We start from the raw sequence: 21,428 nt of genomic DNA, 5'->3' as shown, positions 1-21,428 counted from the left end.
GGGAAGCCACAAGAGCAGGGGAGGAGATCGTGAGATCGATAGCAGTAAAGGTGCCATGACTGGCACTGAAGTGAGTAGGGGAACCGACACTGAGGAGACACAAACCGAAGTCTGTAATAAGCTGGACAATTAGGGTACCCCTACCCGTTTAAAGGTCACCCCCCCCCTCCCCCCCCCCTCCCTACAGTAGGCGGTGGGCATTGAAGTCCTTGAGGAGAAGAAAGGGGGGCGGGAGTTGCTGAATTAAAGTAGACAGTTCAACATAAGGAAGTGGCCTACCTGCAGGGAGGTAGACATTGCAAACGGCGATTGTCTGAGTCATTTGCAGTCAAGCTACTATCACTTCCAAATTGGTACATAGGGGGATTCAATCAATAATGACACTGCAGTGAACCAAAGTGCAGACCACTGCCAGACACTAGCCCAGGGCCAGCATGGTTCTGAGAGACTGCCCAATAACCACAAAATGTTGGAGAGTGGTCGTCATAGAAGTGTGTTTCTTGAAGTGCAAGACAGAATGCAGAATAGGAGGAAACAAGACATTGTATTTCCATTAAGGGGTCTAAACTAAAAACAAGAAATTGTGCAATCTGGTAGACCTTGCTCAGAACTGCCTAATCTGAAGGCAGCTTGTAAAGATAAAAGCGAAGAATACGTTCGACATTTCCAAATTTCTCAATATAGCAGGACAGACGGGATCGCAGGGAGCTCGATGCTTAACCAACTTTTTTGCTGGCCATTTTTATTGTTCACAAAAGAAGAAACTGTATGGTCAAACAATGGATATAATAATCTCAACAACTTGCACAATGCCATACAGAACAACGAGAAATCTCACTCTCACATTTTATCGGTGCTGCAACATAAAACTTTTGGCACTACGAGTATAGATATTTAGCTCGATACACAGTTACGGACTGATATTGCACATCATAATGAATCTGTTAGGAAAACTAGAGAAGTGCTGAAAAGATTAATGGACACTGTACGTGTTATTGCTGTCACGAGCCTCCATTTCGTGGACATCATAGGGAGAAGATTCTCTGAACAACGGTGTTTACTTGGGTGTTTACTTTTGGCACTACGAGTATAGATATTTAGCTCGATACACAGTTACGGACTGATATTGCACATCATAATGAATCTGTTAGGAAAACTAGAGAAGTGCTGAAAAGATTAATGGACACTGTACGTGTTATTGCTGTCACGAGCCTCCATTTCGTGGACATCATAGGGAGAAAATTCTCTGAACAACGGTGTTTACTTGGGTGTCATTGAGTTACTATCTCAGTATGATGCTACATTAAGTAATCATCTTCAGATGCCCAGAATATTTCGTGGAACTTCAAACAGAATACAAAATGACATAATACTTGCTGCCAGTGAAGTACTTCTTAAAAAAAAAAAAAAAAAAAAAAATAAAAAATAAAAAAAAAAAAAAAAAAAAATTTTAAAGAAGACATTACACAGTCAACATTTGTTGCTTTGTTATTAGACGAACATCAGATATGATGTATTCTTCTCAACTCCTAACGACACTAAGGCAAACGTGAATTCTGAAACTGGAGAAGTTCATGAAAGCTTCATCTCATTTACTGATACTAGTGCAGATAGAACATCCAGTGGGTTGCTTCAGCATGTGGTCAAGATTGTAGAAGAATTTGATTTAAGTCCTCAGTTGGTTGCTCAAATATTTGACAGTGCAGCTGTGATGACCGGCCATTCGGGTGGACTAAGAGCTAAAGTTCAAGAACTATATCCAAAGGCCATATTTGTTCATTGTCTGAGCCACAGCTTAAATCTAGTTCAGTCTCAGTCAGTTTCTTGCATAAAAGAATGCAGAATATTTTTTCAGACGCTAACAGGTTTGGGGTCATTTTTCCACAAATCCTCAAAAAGAATGCATGAAGTACACAAATTTACAGTGAAAAGAATGCCAAGACATCCCAATATGATGGAATTTTTCATCCCGTTTGGTTCACACTGTGAAAGATCAGCGAACCTCATTTGTTGAATTCTTTGAACACATACTGGATGAAAGCTCAAACTGGGGCAATGAAACAGTAATTGCAGCTCAAGGATTTTTGAAATTTCTGACTAGCACTGAAACAACTTTTGCTACTGACATTGAGCAGAATTTTTTGTTTCACAGGTGTACTCTTAAATATTCTTCAGTCTAAACACCTAGATACCCTGTATTGATCACAAAAGATCCAAGATACGAAAAGAGAAATACTGAACCTTGGAAACCAGGATGATTTGGTGTAGAGTGACACTCGGGCACAAAATGCTGATGCTGAAGATGAATCTCCTGCTAAATGGCAGCGATGTGATGTACATCCCTCCATTTTAAGAAGGTCCCTCTATTGTGATATTGTTGACAATATAGTTGTGCAAATTGAAGAAAGGTTTGAATTATTGTATCAACTTGAATTCATATCTTTGTTGGAGCCAAAGATGTATGAAATGTACAGAACAAATTTCCCTACATCTGCATTTGAAAAACTGAGGCAAACTCATAAGGATGTGTTTGATTCCGTTCGACTGAAAAATGAACGATCTGTGTTATATGCATATGAAAACTTTAGTAATGATCACCCATATGAACTTGTGAGATCACTGAAGACCAGACAATTAGATACAGCTCTACCTGAAGTGTATAAACTAGATTTACTTGTTGTTACTGACCCAAGCACAAGTGCAGCTATAGAAAGATATTTTTCTGCATTAAGAAGAATTAAATCACACCAAAGTTCACCAGGCAAGAAAGAACAATGGAATTTACATAAAAATAAAAATTAACATTAATTCAGTTATGTAGATAATTATAAAATCTAGTTCATTAATTGCAATTTGTCAAGTACATGTATCAATAAATATGGTGTTATGTGTGAGTAATAGAATCTCATTTCTGATCCTTTCCGTAAATTGTCCCAAAGTTCAAAATATTTTTTTCAGCATACCCACCATTATATGTCACCACACACCTCTGTTATGGAGGGACGTAATCTTGTTCTTCCACTTAGGTAGTCTCTCGGATAAGGATGCTAAAGACTTGTGATGGTCCATTGTTGCAAGATGGATTATCGGAGTAGAAATGTGCTTCGGTATTTGTTGCCCGCAGTTAATGCGTGTTCAGGTCGCTCACCTGATCTCTGCAGTGTGCCAACAATGCCCTACTAGTTACTGTTGGCATTTTGGAATACGAATCATTCTTGCATGTGTTTCCGTGCTGTTCACATCGACTCTTTGCTACCTTCTTCAAATTACAAATATGCTCAGGTCAAAATCCAATAATTTACGGAAATGGATCGGGAGTGATTGTGCTTTCACAATGGACGGAAAAATAATATTCTGCCAACTATGTGAAAAAGAGGTAAGTTTAATTTTGTTTATTTTTTTTTTCAATAATTTTTCCAAGAAATTAAAACAATTATTAAGTTAATTTGTAAATTTGAGCATGTTTTCTTTATACCAATTTGGGGGAAAAACCTTTAGGAATTACCTTCGGCATTCTTGCAAATTAAAAAAAAAAAAAAAAAAAAAAAACAAAAAAAAAAAAAAATGTTAAATGTTGTGAGGGGATCGAATTTCCAATTTTTAGAAACTTATTTGTAGCCTTAATTAACTTCTTTGAGTAACCATCTTGCAGGTACACATTGTTCTCTTACATTTTTGTACAATTGTACATACTTGTTGATATTTATTCACCTCTCCTACACTTTAGGTCAGGATTCAGAAAAAATTTCAACTGGATCAGCATAAAAAGACATCTCAGCACCAGAACAACATAACCAAGACACAGTGAAAAATTTCACAGCAACCATTGATCTCATTTTCGAAGCATATGGACAACAAAAATGTGTTCAATGAAGATCTTTGCGAGGCTTTAATAAAAGCAAACAACCCCTTTAATAAGCTGGAGAATGGAAGGATTAAGGACCTTCTTGAAAAAATACACAGAAAAGATACTCATCACGAGTCAATGCTCAGAAAGAACTATGTGAACCCATTGTATGAAAATGTAAGGTTTTTCGGTAATTTTTATGAATTTAGGTATGCGAAAGTCGATGGATACTGGATATAATTTGGTATATACATGAACCACAATAATAGTCATTTAATTAGGAAAAAGAAAGAGAAAGAGAGAGAGAGAGAGAGAGAGAGAGAGAGAGAGAGAGAGAGAGAGAGAGAGAGAGAGAGAGAGACTCGAAAAATAAATTTAAATTATGTTTGAATGTTTATTTACTTGAATGTAAAAAAAAAAACTAAATTTAAAGTGAGTGAAGTTTTTCAACAAAGGAAGAAAGAATTTGTGGAGGAGACAGTCTGTCTTGAAACATTCACTGCAAAAAATATAGGTAGGTGCTAAAACAGATATAGTTTGTTTTCGTGCATATGTCTCTTATGTAGTGTCCACATGTTTATGTGTATTTTTTAATTTAGTTTCTCTATTACAGACATTGGAGAATATTAGGAAAGACATGGATGATTCTCCAGTCTGGCTATCCATTGATGAAACCACTGATTCTTGCGGTTGGTACACAGTGCACGTCATAGTTGGAAAACACTCGTCGGCTGACGAGGCTGGACAAGGACACCTCATACTGTGCAAAGAAGTGGAATGAATGACACACGCCCTGATTGCACACGCAGTGCAGGAAGTATTGTGTAAGTTTCACCAATATTGAATAGTTTACAATAAATTATAGGTAATATAAGAGTGCAGTTTTTCACACGCTATACAAAGCCAATAATTAGTTTTTCACAGCATGTCCTGAGCCAATAATAAAATCTTTTGATTTTCTTTCAGGTGTGCTATGGAGAAGTGAAGATCAGAAACGTGGGGAGAACAAGGTTTTGGTCATTGTTATGGATAGTGCCGCATATATGCTGAAGGCCGCAGAGTGTCTCCAGGTGTTTTACACTAAAATTATTCACCTCACGTGTCTGGCTCATGGTAGCCATCGAGTCGCTGAAGAGGTCAGAGCCACATTGCCAGAGGTCAACAGACTTATATCTTCAACAAAGAAGGTTTTCATCACGGCTTTCAAGACCGCTCACCCCAACTGTCCTCTGCCACCTGAACCAGTCTCGACGAGGTGGGGAATGTGGATTTCAGCTGCAAACTATTATCCAGACAACCACAGAAAAGTTGAAGAGGTATTTGGAAGTAGCATGTTGACAGCGGCAGAGCACAATTACTGTGTGGCCAAAAAGGTAGTGCTGGTTATAGTGTGTGGTTTTCAGAAGCTTGAAAGTTCCCTACTGGGAAACTATACCATAGTTCTGACAGGTAATAAGGTGCTTAGTTTTATGAAAAGGTTCTGCCTTGGACACATACGATTAACAAGGTGGGGCAAGTACCTGCAGCAATTTGATGACATGGAAATCAGGTATATCAGAGGCAGCAACAGGATGCATTACCCTGCCTTAGCTGCAGATGAGGAGAAGGCGGAGCAGGGGAAAAGTTTGGAGGGGCTAGAAGTCTTGTTTATGAAAGGAACCCATAATGAAGCCACAATTCAGCGAATCTGTTGTGAAATCCGCAGGGAATGGAATATGGATGACCAACAAAAATATGTAAAACATATTTTGGACTCAGAAAAAAGAAAAATCAGTAAGACTGGAGATCGCACTTTCCAACTCAACATGTAGATGGCCTGACTGACCTACTTGTGCCATCAAACATACAGGTAAATTACAAGAGAGAGTGATTTTTGAGAACATGTGGATATAGGTGCAGAAGTGAATCACTGCATGTAATCAGTGTCAAAAAGTCTGAGCCATTTCTATACCAATTCAGGGCTTTCATCAAAGCATTCAAGCGAAAACACAAAGGCAATTAATCACTGTGGATCTATTCAGGCTGCTGCCTGTGCCAAGATGTGCTGTACTTTCTGCCACAGGTATAAGATCACCTGCATGAGTTTTATTGTATCATTTGTGGTTGTAATCAACAATCTATGGCACATAGATATGGGTTTCACACTATGCAAACTGACGTTTGGCAGAAACCCATAAATGTTATTGGTGAAGATGTGGAATTTACTGTGAGCCGGAGTCTCACACGGGACATGATCAAGAAGTCTGTCAAAGAAGGACTGTCTTAAAGGGCCAAGGAGAGGCAAAGATGGTATGCTGACAACTTCAAGCAAACTGCTTTGCAGCCAAGAGAGTTAGTATTGGAGAAATTGAAGAAAGTGTCGTAAGAAATCAAAAAGTTTCTACTATTATGTCACTTGGTGAGGAGTTCACCACATACCTAAGCTCATCACCTGTTCCTACCAATATCTCGAACAGGTTTTGGATTAAGGAAAGTCACGGACCAGAAAAGATATATGCAGAAGGGTCTTGTTAAAAAAAGCAGAGGGGTTTCTCTGTTTAGGAAGCTTCATGCTTGGGGAACTGTGCACACCTAAGCTGTATAGAACAATCCTTCATTTCCTTGTTCTATTCACTTCCTCTCTTCTTTAGTATACTTTTTTCTTTCTTTTTCCAGTGTGACATAGAAAGGTGAGATATTACCATGAAGTTAATGACATGGCAAGAGAATATGCCAAGTGAAAAAAATGTGGATATAGAATGCTGGGAACGTAGCATTAGAAAAGTAAAGTACCCCTGTTAGTTAAGGGAGGATAAAAGTCTGAAATATAGGAAAATGTCTGAAACTGAGATGAAGTACAAACTAGGTCTAATTCTGGCTAACCCAGAATCTTTGAAACAACAATCTGAGATAGTGATGTATGAATAATGATGGAGTGGTTTAGGTTAAGAAGGTTAAATGAGGCTTAAGTATAAATGAAATGAAGCTAGAAAGTGAGGTAATAGTATGAAGTGCAGAATAGTTAGGATGATGAGGTGTTTGTTTTAAGGAGATGAGTGTTTTGCATCATAGACAACTAAATAATCTGTAAAAATTATGCAGTAGGCTAAGGAAACAGAAACTGAGCAACACTGAGCAGAGGAGTAGCATTAGGGCGAAGAAGTGATCATGCTGGACATTTTTGTAAATGCTAGACTGAGATGCCTTGAGTGCTAGAATAGTGTTACATTTTTGGATGGAGATAGATGTGGCGTGGAACAAAGACTGAGCAGCGATGAGTGCCTGAAAAGATGAAGAATAAGTTACGTCCATATATAGATGTATAGTGATATACTAAATGAAGTGAATCAAACCAAGAAAGTACGAGAATTCGGTTGATTGAAGTACGAGAGTACAGAAGTTGATGGAGAAAAGTAAATGAAGTTCAGAGTTGTACTCATTAGTCAAAATAAAGTGTGATAAGAAATAGTGGCAAGCTTCCACTGTTTTCCCAGTTATGAGAAAAAATATTATGAAACTATCCTGTACAAGCAGTCCGAAAAAGAAACCTGGGTCTAGGTCATCAAGAAACATTGTAATGTGGCAAGGCAATTGGTATCCTTCAGGCACCATTGCGAGGCCAAAATTCTGAGGTTTGTGAACCTAGCCTACAGTTGAGAAAGATTGCTGCAGAGTAGGGATAGGAGCACACCTGTGGCAATAATGAGGAAGAGGTGACATCACTGAAGAAATGCAACATGCAGCAATACCTCCATTGTTAGACCTATCGTTGGATCTCAAGGTGGAGCAGCAGATTCACTCGTCCACTATGACCACCTTAACACTAGTGGGAAACTGTGTGGTGAAGTAGCGGTCAGAGTGTTATGTAGTGGAAAAGAGTAGTAGTGAACACAGCATGTGCACTGCAAGAAATGGTTTCTTAGTGTAATTCGATGTGCTGGAATTAGGTTTGTGGTTTACATTTAATTAGAGTGGTGAATGAGTACTGATGATAATAAGCTGATGTTTTTCTTGCAGTCGGTTGTATTAAGTATTGATGTAACTTTCCAGAAATTGAAATGCATACAAAAGGTGACAAACCAGCCAGAATCTAAAGTTATGAGGTACAGAGAAATTTTTGGGTCAAGTGACTGTGGGTGTAAGTAAAGTATACCTACATTATTGAGAAGCAACAAAAAGCAGAGTTCATGATATTGTTATTCAAAACTCCTGGAAATTTTAAAAACAATGGCAATGGTGTGTCATCTCATTGTGCACATACATCTCAGAGTTAATAAGTTTGTCACTTAAAATAATTATTAAGAAAAGTTAGCAGGTGGAAATCTGTCTATATGGATATGGCATTTTATTAAAGTGAGATTGGTGAAAACTGATCTGAGCTTGGGATCATAAGATATTTGAATTCTGATTGAGTGTAATAGTCAGAATTGACAATAGCTGGCAGCTGCCATGCAAAACTATCGTAATGCAGAAGGGAGAAGGTGTTGCGATTCACCGATCATCCAAAGTGCCGCCACGCAATTACGTGCGTCCTCTACATGCGGCGCTGTCTGCCAGCCATGCAGCAGCCGCGCCACCTAAGCAGCCAGCCAGCCAGCGGCCGCTAGACTTGGACTCAGTGCTCATTCGAATGTTACCATGTTCACATGTCTTGCTTTGTCAACTTGCTCAATGACTTATATGTGTTGTGTCATTTTGAAATATATGTGTTCAACTTGACATTATAACAGAAGGCATACAAAAAAAAAGTGTGAGTCATCATGGCAGGAGTTCAGAGTGCAGTGTCGGGAAGTCTGCAAGGCTGGCATAAGAATATTGATGGCATAAATAGACAGACACTCCTTCAGTTATGGCTTGGTGGAACAATTTAAGATGGTGCAGAATGGAGAGGAAAAACTGATCATCATATAATTACATATTGTCAGAGTTAGGAGGTATAAGAAATTAATTTAACACATCATTCTGAGAGTGTCTCCTCTGGAACCATCGAGTTAGGCCATTATATTATAAGCAGCATGAATATTCCTAAAGTGAATTGTCTGGTGTCACTGCAGCCCTAAAAGGTTCACAGAGAGAGTGACAAGCCACTGTTCAGAGAGAATGCGCCAGGTACCGGAAGAGATCGGATGTGCAGCAAATGGTAGCATCACCTCCATGGGATAATAAGCTTCATTTTTGCTCATGTCACATTAACAACGCATAATTAAGTACACTCACATATGCAGTGAATTTGGTTCGTGTTGATAAAGTAGATTTTAATTGCGACATTCTAAACAGACTTAGGGGATGACAGATAATCAGCAAAGCTTATGCTGTGCTATACACCAACAATCCAGATTGGTAAGTGGGACGATGTGGCCTTTCTAGTTGTTTACCAACTGTATCAGAGTTGCGAGTATGTTGTTGCTGATGGTGGGTTTAGATTACATTTGTGTCTTGGAGAGTACTGTGTTACTTACTGCTTCCAGATCGTAAAATATACTGGTGTTATGATCCTAAGTCCCGCCTAAATCATATGCCACGCTGTACAGCAGTGTTGTACCATCCTTGAACTGTAAATTCATGTAACTGTTTTGCTTGTGGCAGTAGTGCCGGGGTGATCAGAAGTAGTTACAATCACCATGAGCTCCATACATTTGGATAAATGGACTTGTAACTTTGAACAATTGGTGTAATGACTGTAGACCTACCAAATTGTAATTAATATATTAAAGGTGTTACCAAATTTGTTTGCTCTTCATTTATGGATATACCAAACTCTCCCAGAGTTTTGTTGTGTTAGAGTAATTCATCATCAGAGTTCATATGTTTGGGTGCTACAATCTAGCAACTGTCTGTTTAACAGGTCAAAGATGTGTGGATGGACTTTGAAGATGCAGTACCAACAAGAAGGTTCACATTTTGATTGATTTGTGTACTCCTGTTAGGCTTCCCATTTCCTGGTAAATTCAGTTTCTCCCATAGTACATTGTTGGTTAGTGTTTGGCAGTTATTTTCACTTGCTGGAAACCAATGAATTTTGTTCCAGTTAGCACCAAAAAGGTTAAATACAATTACTTTCTAACACAAGACAAATCAATGATGTTCCACATTACTTTCCCAGCCTGCTCACAGCTGACTGTCTGAATACACATCTGTTGTTTACAGTTGTTTGTTCAACTTGCCACCTCAGTTACTGCACTGATATCGCTTATACACCAAGAATGAAATCAGTATCTGAACTTTTTGGATGAACAGTGTACACAATTCAGAGAATTAAAGCAAAGACATCTTTAGCATTGGAAAATAGAGAAAAGAAAACAAAGTATAATTGTTTACTGATTATGGGCACAAACAGGTTAATAAATAATCCACAGAAATGTAATACAGTATTATAATGGAACTCTGAAATTATAAAACAGTTAGTAACAGTAAACACAAATTCCATCCACAGGCCTCAGAGGCCCCTGGGTGCTGACAGATCGCCATGTCATCCTCTGCCAATGGCATCAATGGGTGCAATATGGAGGGGCGTAGGGTCAGCACACCACTCTCCTGATCACTGTCAGTTTTCGTAACCTGGAGCTGCTACTACTCAGTCGAGTAGCTCCTCAACTGGCATCATGAGTCTGAGTGCACCCCATTCCAGTCCTCCCAATCAAGGAAAAATTCCAGGCAGTACCGGGAACTGAGTTAGTAAAAGTAGATACAAAATTAATTGTGAAAAGTTACATGAACCATTCCTTTTTAATAGAAGAGTGAGTTGTTGATTAATGTATTAGGTTGGTGCACGAGTTCATAGTGTTTTTGTTTTGCATGTTGGTATTCCAACTGCTATGGATTTATTTATAGATTGTAATTTTTTATTTGTAGTTCACTGCTGCTATTTGAGTTCACATATTGTAGTTTTGTCATTTGTAGATAGTTAGTAGAGCTGTGGATGCTAAAAATGGAGTGCCAACTGGAGAAATCAGAACATTTCTGACATAGTCTTCTGTTTGAGTTGCTTAGAGAGGTAACAGTAGCAGATGCAGCCAGAAACATTTGCACAGTGTGTGGGGATAATGCCATTGGACAGAGCATGGCAATAAAATGGTTTCCTTGTTTTAAGGAGGATCATTTGAACATTATTGACTCTCCATGTTCAGCAAGACCTTCAGGGTTTGATGAACATCATTTAAGCACATTAACCCACAACAATCCATGGCAGTGTACTCAAGAACTGGCAAATGTTACGAACTGTGATAATTTCAAGATCATGCGACATTTGCATGCCATGGGGAAAGTTCAAAAATCAAGTGTATAGGTATCGCATGCACCCCCCCCCCCCCCCACCCCCTCCCCACCCCCCACTCCCCCTAAAAAAAAAGGTGCATCTCAGATTTCTCAGTCTGTAGCTCATGGTCTCATGGTAGCGTTCCCGCTTATTGAGCTCGGGGTCCTGTGTTCGATTTCCAGCGGGGTCAGGGATTTTCACCTGCCTTGAGGTGACTGGGTGTTGTTGTGTCGTCTTCATAATCATCATTCATCCCCATTATGGTCGGAGGAAGGCGATGGCAAACCAGCTCCGCTAGGATCTTGCCTAGTACAGTGGTGCGGGTCTCCCGCATCATTCCCTATGCTCTGTCCAGGAGTTTGGGACTACTTCATCATCATCATCATCATCATCATCATCATCATCATCATCATCATCTGCTTTCTCATTATCAATTGGCTCATGAATAGCACTGACCATTTCTAGCCTGTATCAATACTGGTAATGAGAAATGGTGTCTTTATGCTAACATAAAGAAAAGAATGGAATGGCTGAGCTCAAACACAGCAGCAACTCCCGTAGAAAGACCTGTGCGCGTCCACAAAATATTATGTTATGCATCTGGTGGAACAGCAATGGTTGCTTTCCCAAGGTGTAACCATCACTGCTGACATTTATTGTCAACAACTGAGACATCTTGCACACACAGTCCACAAACAACAACCAGGAAGACCACGTAAAGTGATGCTACTACACAATAACACCCACACACATTCTGCTAGACTGACAAAAAACACTACACTAAAGTTGGGTAGGGAATTCATTCTGCACCCACCTTATTCACCTAATCTTGTGACCTCTCAGATTTTCACAACAAAAAAAGTACACTGACAAGTGGAAACACTGACAAAGGACACTATAAATCAGTCTTCATCATCATATTGGCATAATGTAAGACACATGAAGGAAGTAATAATGAAATCATGGTGAAATGAATATTTAGTTGAAAATAATATGAAACAAATATTGTAGAATAAATTATATCAATAAATACTAACAACAATTGTAGTGACTATACAGATGATGGTGAAAGTGAGTCAGATATAACTGGCGTGCTTCCATCAGTAGTATAGCGTGTTGCCAAAAGTTCAGTTGTTTTCACCTCTTAAAATTTTCTCTCCATATTTAGATAATTTATTACTTTGCAACATGTGTTTGTGACTGAATGCTCATCTTATTGCTGCTGTTTGCCTATAAAATGTGAGTATGACACCTTAAAGCATCCCATCACTATAGCAGCAGCAGCCATTCCCCCCCCTCACCACTACCTACAAGGACGGTGGCAACGGTTGGTAAGCAGATGACTAGTTTCTTTTTTGGTGCATGTGCAGCTATTGCTCTCATGAGCGTGTGGCATATTGTTTGTGAACCAGTAACTCTGCCCCCAACACTGCTATCTGTCAATCACACTGTAATTTTAATTGGAGTGTGACAGAGCTGTGGATTGTGGGCCTAGCTCGGCTTGGTGAAACTTGCTAGCACAGTGGTAAGGCATGGTTCTTGCAGGCAAGCAAAGGGATTTCTCTACTGGCAGGTTTCAGTAGTGTTATTGAAAACATGACTAAATGTTGCATTGGCATAAAAGGTGTCCTGCTATCTTGTATAAATAGTTGCCATTTTGATATCAGAGTCATTTGCAGTCTAGCAGTTGTACCAGGACATGAGGGCTACACCAGACAAGGCAATGACATGGAGCTGTCAGCAGCACTCAGGAGGTTGGGTCTTCATCACAGTATCTGCCTCCAGAACCAAGACCACCGTCCAGACTCAGTGCCATGGCACAGTAGGGCCATCCCATGCCCATTCCATCAGCGAACAGGATTGCTGTCCAGCGGGTAATGGGTCGTGGTTCGTATCCCAGGTATTCCAGGTATCCCAGGCATGGCAGCTACTTTCTGCCATCATGGTATGGGCACCACCAGACCACAAACCATTGGTTGCAGAAGTGTGGTCATCCCCTACAAAGGTGGCTACCGCTGCAAGAATCATGAATGTCTTCAAGTGCTGCTGACACAGGGTGCTTGGGGTGTAGCTCGGGTAACCATCTCATGTGCCACATACTAACCACTATCATCAGCAAAGAGGGGTGAACATGTTGCAGGCTGCTGGCTGGGTTTTGTTAAATAAAGCATTGTTTTCAATAGCTGACTGTCACTAGGCCACCACCAGCCTGCAATCCTGCCTAATTCCCCACAGCCATCCATCCTGCACTGTAGCCATCACAACAGTCAACATGGTAACTTACTTTTAAACAACAACATTTAAATGATTAGACTTAAAGTGAAGTCTGTCATAGAACAGCTCATTCAATATATATTTAGTTTTCATAACTAGTGTGTTACAGTTCAGAGGCTACTCTGCCTTACATGTTTCAGTTCATAATACAAGTGGTACTCTACGTTATAATAATGAACTACTAGACTTGTACTGAGAATCTTTGTAAGATTAAAACATTTTTTTTCACAGAAATGTATTATTCTTGTTTTGAAACTACTCCCCTCATATGTTTTTAAAGTGGCTGGCAGCTCTTTATACCATAATATAAGGACTTCCTGTTACCTTTCATTATTTCTTCATCAAAGTAGTTATAATTTGTCTTTGAATTTTAATCATAAAGACCACTGCCATATCTCTGGTATCCAACAGCAAGGTTTATACACTGCAATTATCAGTGATTTCTCTCATGGGTAGTAAGAAGCACCAGTGGGTCACCACATGGGCCTGGCTGCTGACATCAAGCAGGTGATAACACCTAGCTGCTGTGCTGCTGGAAGACATTTCGAATCATGCTGTGCTAAAGTCTCCACCTCACTTACACTGTATTTTCAGGATGTATCTGTTTACTAGATTTCAATTAGACTTCTTTTTGGATTGCTGGTCTACATATTATTGAGCGAGTGGCTCTACCCTTGGACTATCTGCATTATTCTCTCTGTGTTATACAATTTGTGACTACCCTGTTTGGACTGGAATTGTGAACTACAGTGTGATTACAGCGTATCCATATGTTCCATGTAAGAAAGAGGTGTTGCACTGCAGCAAGTGTAATATTGTTTACAAGTACTTAAATATGTGTGTGATAACAACAGACTAAGTTTCATGATCAAGGATTCATAATTCATGAAACTTTGGCAGCAACAGCTGCAAATTTGAATGCAACAGCAAGCATATAATAGCATCTAAAAACTCCAATCCTGGAATAACAACAAAGACAGCAAGCACAAATTATGGAACAGAAGCAGCTTCTAATACAGCAGCTCATCAAGCCAGAACACCAACTACCACCACCATCGCACTATTTCATGCAAAAGATGAAGGCTGGGACTCATAGTACAGACAGCTACATTTCCACTTCTAGGAAGGAACATCACAAATGCTGCTAAGCAGAGATTTCCTGCTACCTAGTAATGCTCAAATACTGTCTCTTCAACAAAAATTGTATCCTCTTGATAAGCCAGAGTGTTTAGATTCATCTGAAATCCACAATTTGCTCTCTAAATATTATGAGCAGCAAACACATGTTGTAGCAGCTAGGCTCACAATTTTTCATTGGTGGAAGAAGTCACATCAATTGTGTGCTACATGCGTAGTTGATCTCAACGGGCTGACCGATAAATTTTGATTTTTGTGTGAAAGTTAAAACTGTAATAAATCCTTGTGCTTGATGTAATAATTACGTATGCATCCAATGAAGAAGTTTGTGCACAGGCACTGAAATTAACAAATCCTTCTCTTGAAGAAGTTTTGACAATAGAAAAAACTTTTGAAATGTCAGATGCAGTACATAACTATTTCAAGGAAAGCACTATCTTCTGTAAAACTGCCTAAAATATCAATTGTAGACAGCAACTTTCTTGTGAAACTGAGGTAAATTCCATACAGTGGCGTTTCCATTCACACCATAGTAAGCATACTCAAATCTCATTAAGTGCATCTTCATCACCCTACTTGGATTCAAAACCCTGATGTATATTTATGGACAAAGCCCAAACAAAAATCAGCAGTGGCACGTATTTGACTCACAGTTTTTGCATAGTCCCTTTGCCACCCAAAAACACTGTAACAGCAGCAGGAAGCAGTATCCAGGATGCCTCGATTGTTTTGCTAAACACAAAGGCATTTGGTGCCCAGGGAAATGCACTGTGTGCAATGCTGTGAATAAGGATATGTGGTGAAAGTTTTCAAAAGTGGCACCACATTACACTAACAATCCTGCAGCAGCATGAACATGTTACAGCCGTAGTTAAATCCTATCAAAAAGTAAAAGCGCTCTCTCTCTCTCTCTCTCTCTCTCTCTCTCTCTCTCTCTCTCTCTCCTCCCCCCCCCCCCCCCCCCCTCTCCTTCTCTCTACAATGATGTACAACCAATTTATAAAATTTCTTGTTGGTAACAATTCACGAGTTTCTGTTATAAATGAGGACACCTATGCTCACACTGGTTCTTTACACCTTCAGCCATCATACCAAAGGTTACAACTCTGCAGAAACCACCGTACACTTTTATACAGTCATCTGATTACTTTTGTAGCTTTGTTGTCACGTCAGGCACAAAACATATTTGTAATGGACAATTTTTCAGCTATTGGTTTTCAAATAGCAGATGACATCAATATTGTATCAGTAGTTGTACCATGTGATGATCTGGATTCACTATGCACGAAATTTTCAGACCTATTTTCACCAAGCATAGGGCGTGAAAATAATTATGTAGCCCATATTCAACTTCTGCAGTACCTCACCACTTTAGAGCTAGGCTGGTGGCAACAACATTGCAAGATGCTCTCAAGAACCAATTACATCATCTGCTGCAACATGACAGCCTCACACCCATCACATCCAGTCAATGAACAACAGCAATGGTGTTACAAAAACCAAACGGCTCCCTACATGTTTCTGGTGACTTTAAAATCAAAACATTCCAAACACAGTCAGTTATCTGGACAATACATTAATCTGTGGCATTACATCACTGTGAAAGACAGTGCACAGCCACAATTTTTTCACACACAACCTGTCCTCCATGCAATACGTGAGCAAGTTGCTCAGGAACTACAAAGATGGCAAGAGAAAGGGTTATCAAACCTGTATCTTTATGCCAATGGGCATCACCCTTTGTCATTCTGAAGAAGCCTTCAGTTGGTTTACATTTGTGTGCAGACTTTGAGGTAACAGTAAATCCACAAACAGTAGTGGATTTTTTTTCCTATTCCACATCCAGAGGGATTGATGGACAGACTGTGACAGGTCAGATACTTCTCAAAGATAGATTTGCGAGAGGCATATCTACAGATACCACTGGATGAACAGTTCAAAGCAATACTTTGTGATAATCACTACACTGAAGTTTGTTCCAGTTTCAAAGCCAACCATTTGGAAGTGCTTCAGCACCTGCAATTTTTAAGATGGTTCCTGGAATAGTTAACAGTGAAAGTCCCTTCTTGAACTAACTATCTCGATATATTGTCATCGCAGGTCTTACACATGCTGAACATTTAGTAAATTTAGACTGCTTGTTTCAAGCTCCTTCTGCAGCTGCCTTAAAGTGCAATAAAGACAAGTGCTCCTTCTTCCAGAAAGAACCGAGCTATATAGGCCACTTAATAAATGCACAGAGTATACATCAAATCATATCACACTTGTCTGCAATTAGAGATCTGCTGGTGCCCTCTAACATTAAGGAGCTCCAGTCATGGGGAAGCTCACCTATTACATAAAATTTATTCCTCAACTTAAATAAACTCCTCCCGAACAGGCCATGAAGGCCCAATGGTACCGACCACCCGCCGTGTCATCCTCAGCCTACAGGCGTCATTGGATGCGGATATGGAGGGGCATGTGATCAGCACACCACTCTCCCGGCCTTATGTCAGTTTATGAGACTGGAGCCGCTACTTCTTAATCAAGTAGCTCCTCAGTTTGCCTCCCAAGGGCTGAGTGCACCCCGCTTGCCAACAGCGCTCGGCAGACTGGATGGTCACCCATCCAAGTGCTAGCCCAGCCAGACAGTGCTTAACTTCGGTGATCTGACGGGAACCGGTGTTACCACTGCGGCAAGGCCGTTGGCAAAATTTATCCCTAACACTGTACAAATTACTATTCCACTTAACCAGCTGCACCAGAAAAATGTTCCTTTTGCATGGTTCAAAGAATTCCAGAATGTATTTCAGCAATTCAAAGAGTCATTATTAAGTCGTAGATGTTTGATTCACTTTGACCCAGCTGTGCCTCTCATGTTAGCTGAGGATGCATCTTCTTATGGGATAAAAGCGGTGCTCTCCCACAAGATTGATTCTTTTGACAGACCTATTGCTTTTACCTTGAAAACTCTTACCACAGAGCAGTGCAACTACAGTCAGCTTGAAAAAGAGACACTCATAATTATACATAGTGTTGCAAAATACCACCAGTATTTGTATGGTTAACAGTTTATTTGCTGAAGATCATTGGCCTTTGACAGCCATGTTCAATCCTTCTTAAGCCAGTCCAATCTTAGACAGCACAAAAATTGTAGTATTGGGCTCAGATATCGTCTAATTATCAGTATGAGTTGGTGTTCCGGCCCACTGCCCAACATGCGAACATTGATATATTGTCTTGGTTTACCGTTCCGTACTGACCCATCATTTGATTTATACGAATAGTCATGTTTTCAAATTAGTTCTCAGAATATTGAATGTCTTCAGGAATTTCCCCTCAACTTTCAGTGCGTCAGTGCAGCAACTGCTTCTGATGCAGCTATTCGGGTTGTTTTACAAAATGTGTGCCATGGGTAGCTATGCATAGTCACGTGCTTTCTGCATGATCAGGGGCATTGCATACAGAGAACATCAATGCACGGTTTGTGATTCCTCGTGATTCCTCAATCCCTACAGTGGGAAGTTAGGTGTTTAGTGCACCAAGGTCATAGGGATGTAGTTTGCACAAAGCAACTCACCTGCTGCCATTGTACTTGGCAGGGAGTGGATGCTCAAATTGAGCAAATGACTGCTCATTGTAAAGTTTGTGGGGAGAATCAATCAGCTTCGCCCCAACACTTTTTTGAGTGGCCACATCCAACCAGACCATTGCAATACATTCATACTGATTGCGCGGGCCCATTCTGGAACACATGTTTGTTGGTGGCAGATGCTTACAGTAAGTTTCCTTTTGTCATCCCCATAACATCCACTACTACTGTGAGTACAGTATCAGCTTTGTTTCTATTTTCTGTCTTGAAGGTCTTCTAGAGCTCAGTGTCTCAGAAATGGTCCAAAGTTCATGTCAGCCAATTTCCAACTGCTTTGAGCTCCCAATGCCATACACCCTCAGATCACTGCATCTGTTCATCCACATTAAAACAATGAGACCAAATGGTTCATGAGAACATTCAAAACTCATGTGTAGAAACTCTGTTTCTCCCACACACAGGAGCGAGCATTGAAAAAATTTTTTTCCCTCCAACCACTACGTGCCAAGTGACAGGAAGTCACAGGCTGAATTATTACAAACATCTTCTGCAGCTGCTGTGGCAACCATTCATTCCACGATGTTGGACAAAGTTTCAGCTGCAGGTTGAATACTTTTACAAAGTCTTTGGCAATAAACAGAGTTGGAATTGTAAGGTCATTACCATAATGATCAGATACTCCTCATAGATTGCTGCAGCTCCACAAAAACCCGCTGTGCCACACAAGAGTGTGTCAGTGATTCTGCTGCAGACTGTTTGTCCACAGACCCAGCACATTTCTGGGGTCCTTCTCTGCAGTTGCAGCCATTTCTCTGCCAGTCACAGCAGGCACCTTCCCCTGTGGCACTCATGGAGATCGACATCTTGCCACCACTGATGTCACTAGCACTGGCATCCAGCTGCTTGTACTAATGTCTGTGGGTCAGCCACCCCCTGAAGGCCATCACGCTGCTCCATAGGGTACCATCACTGCCCAGCCGACCACAGTGTCTGCATCTCTTGATGCAGGCATGCACACTGTGATTTGTTAGCTGATGTTCCCAAACACCCTCATGGTGGATACTGGGATGCGGGCAGGGAGGCATTCGCATTCAGTCCTTCACCCAACATTGTCATCCACGTCTGCCCTACATTACAATGGAGTGGAGGTTTGGGGAGGGGTTGGGAGGGGGGGGGGGGGGTGTATGAGACATCACCTACAGCAGTCAACACCATGGTATAAGACCAACATGATAGTTAAAGTTTCTCATGGACTTGTTCACTTAAATGTGGAACATTGCACTGCAACAGAACAGTTGTTAACCTGTGCATCACCTGATGATTTAATAGTCAATAACAATAGTAACTTATTAAGCAATCCTGTGGCAAAGACCTGTGTCACAGTTAAGTAAATCTTTTATTAGTTTATGTAATAAAGTGAAGGAATAGTTCATGTGTTCTAGTTTAATGTGCCCCCTCATTAGGCAATCAAAGGACCCGCAGTTGTGGCCGGACAATTGCAGTTTTGTCTGGTCACAACAAAAATGATGTTTTTCAAATTAAAAGTTAGAAAATACAAACCCAAACATCGCAGAATATGTGGATCATGTGATGCTGAGCAAGCCAGTGCAAAGACCACAATAAGTAGAAATCTCATTTGTGCCATCTCCGACCTGGAAAAATGTTTACAAGTAAAACACTGAAAGTAAAATAACTTAAAAATATCAGTTATTAGTATCAGTCATATAATCCTGATACGGAAACACATATCTAAATGATTGTATTAATAGTACTTTCTAAAACTATGTCCAAACAATAACTGAAAGAAATATGAGCACCTCTCTGCTGTAATTGTTAGCACCCATTACTGATATGGTGTTCTCGAGTTCAGTTCCTGGTGACAAACATCCAGTTTTTCTGAAAGGAGAAGGTCTGAAACAAGGCCACCCAGCCTCATGAGGCCAAATGAGATACTGTTTTATTGTGTCACCTGAAAATTGTCAAGGCAATCTCAAACTGAAAAGCTTCAACTAGTGTAGGAGCTACACATTACTTATTTATTTTCTTTTTTATTGTAAGAAATTTAATGACAGAACAGCAACAGCCTGGACTGTGTTGCTTTATCAATATACTGAACAAGATTTGGTCAGAGGGAAGGCTATAAATAAGGGGGGATCAAAAAGTTTCCATGTGAGGGAATTGCTGCAATGTATATGCAACTTAGCGTGACTCCGATGTGTGTAAACAAGCACCAAGGTGGAGACAAGGGATTAGTGAGGCATTCATACATTTTTAACCTGCATGCCATAAATGCAGAAATGTGAACAATGACAACCACTGGTACAGGCGCATCAGAGAATAAAAAATGTGTATGAGGCAGCACGTCTGTTGAAAACAACCAATGTGGAATGGTGCACCAAGTTCCATGCTGCTCCCAATTCTACTCAAGATGCCTGTCGATCTGGGCATCCAGCCTCATACCTTACACCAATTCAACTTGGCAACACTCAAACACCTATCCTATAGCCCTGATCTCTTCCCATGTTGTTATCATTCCTTCAGTCTCTTAAAAAAGCCTTGAAGGGTTGACAATTCCTGCTGGATAAGGATGTGAGCAGGCAGTTACTGACTTATTCATGCAGCAGGATACAGTGTTTTACCAAATGGTTATCTTCAACCTGGTGTGTCAGTAGAATGATTTCCTCAATGCTTGTGGTGATTTTGCCTGACTCGCAAACCAATTCTGGGCTATGTGGCCTTTAAACAGAAACTTTTTTATTGTACATTATACAAATAATCTATTTTCTGAAATTATTATACAATTCTACACAGCTATTAAGGTGTTAGATATGAGGGTGTATTGATAAGTCCATGAATCTTTAAACAAAATAACATTGTTTTCCGAAAAATTAACTTCGTTCTTCAACGTAGTCTCCTTTAAGCTTTATGCACCTTACTCAATTTTCCCCCAGTTTTTTAACTCTTCCAAAAAATGCAATTTTACGAGGTCTGCGAAATACGAATTTGTTCTTGCCATGATGTCTTCATATGACATGAATTTCTTCTCACTGAGACAATTTTTCAGGTTTGTGAAGACAAACTAGATGCTTGGAGCCAAATGTAGAGAACAGGACGAGTAAGGTAGCAGTTTGCTGCATAGCTCCACAACTTTTATGATGTCAGTGACATGTGTGTAAGCAAACACACTGTCCTAGTGAAAGAGAATCTTTTTCTTTGTGGAATGGTGTGATTTATTTCACAAAACTGATCCAGTAATGTGGCATAATATAAACCTCTGATCTTTTTGCCATGAGCCAGGTTGTATATAAATGCTACACCTTGAGAATTCCTATATAAATGTGACACTTTGAGAATTCCAAAAG

At 40.0% G+C, this 21,428-nt stretch overlaps 1 protein-coding gene and 1 pseudogene across 1 annotated transcript in view; both read right to left on the bottom strand.

Moving 5' to 3' along the window:
- LOC124556616 (protein seele) overlaps nucleotides 1-21,428 on the bottom strand; it is an 89,792-nt gene that overhangs the window by 21,700 nt on the left and 46,664 nt on the right. The window contains exon 2 of the mRNA XM_047130583.1: nucleotides 19,627-19,718. Coding sequence (XP_046986539.1) covers nucleotides 19,627-19,711 — 85 coding nt within the window. The 5' untranslated portion in view covers nucleotides 19,712-19,718. The remainder of the gene's footprint in view (nucleotides 1-19,626; nucleotides 19,719-21,428) is intronic.
- LOC124557100 lies at nucleotides 17,067-17,184 on the bottom strand (annotated as a pseudogene).

This window comes from Schistocerca americana, chromosome X (genome assembly GCF_021461395.2).
Source record: "Schistocerca americana isolate TAMUIC-IGC-003095 chromosome X, iqSchAmer2.1, whole genome shotgun sequence".
NCBI classification, from domain to species: domain Eukaryota; kingdom Metazoa; phylum Arthropoda; class Insecta; order Orthoptera; family Acrididae; genus Schistocerca; species Schistocerca americana.
The sequence above is the reverse complement of the archived record's forward strand: the minus strand, read 5'-3'. Positions and strand labels throughout refer to the sequence as shown.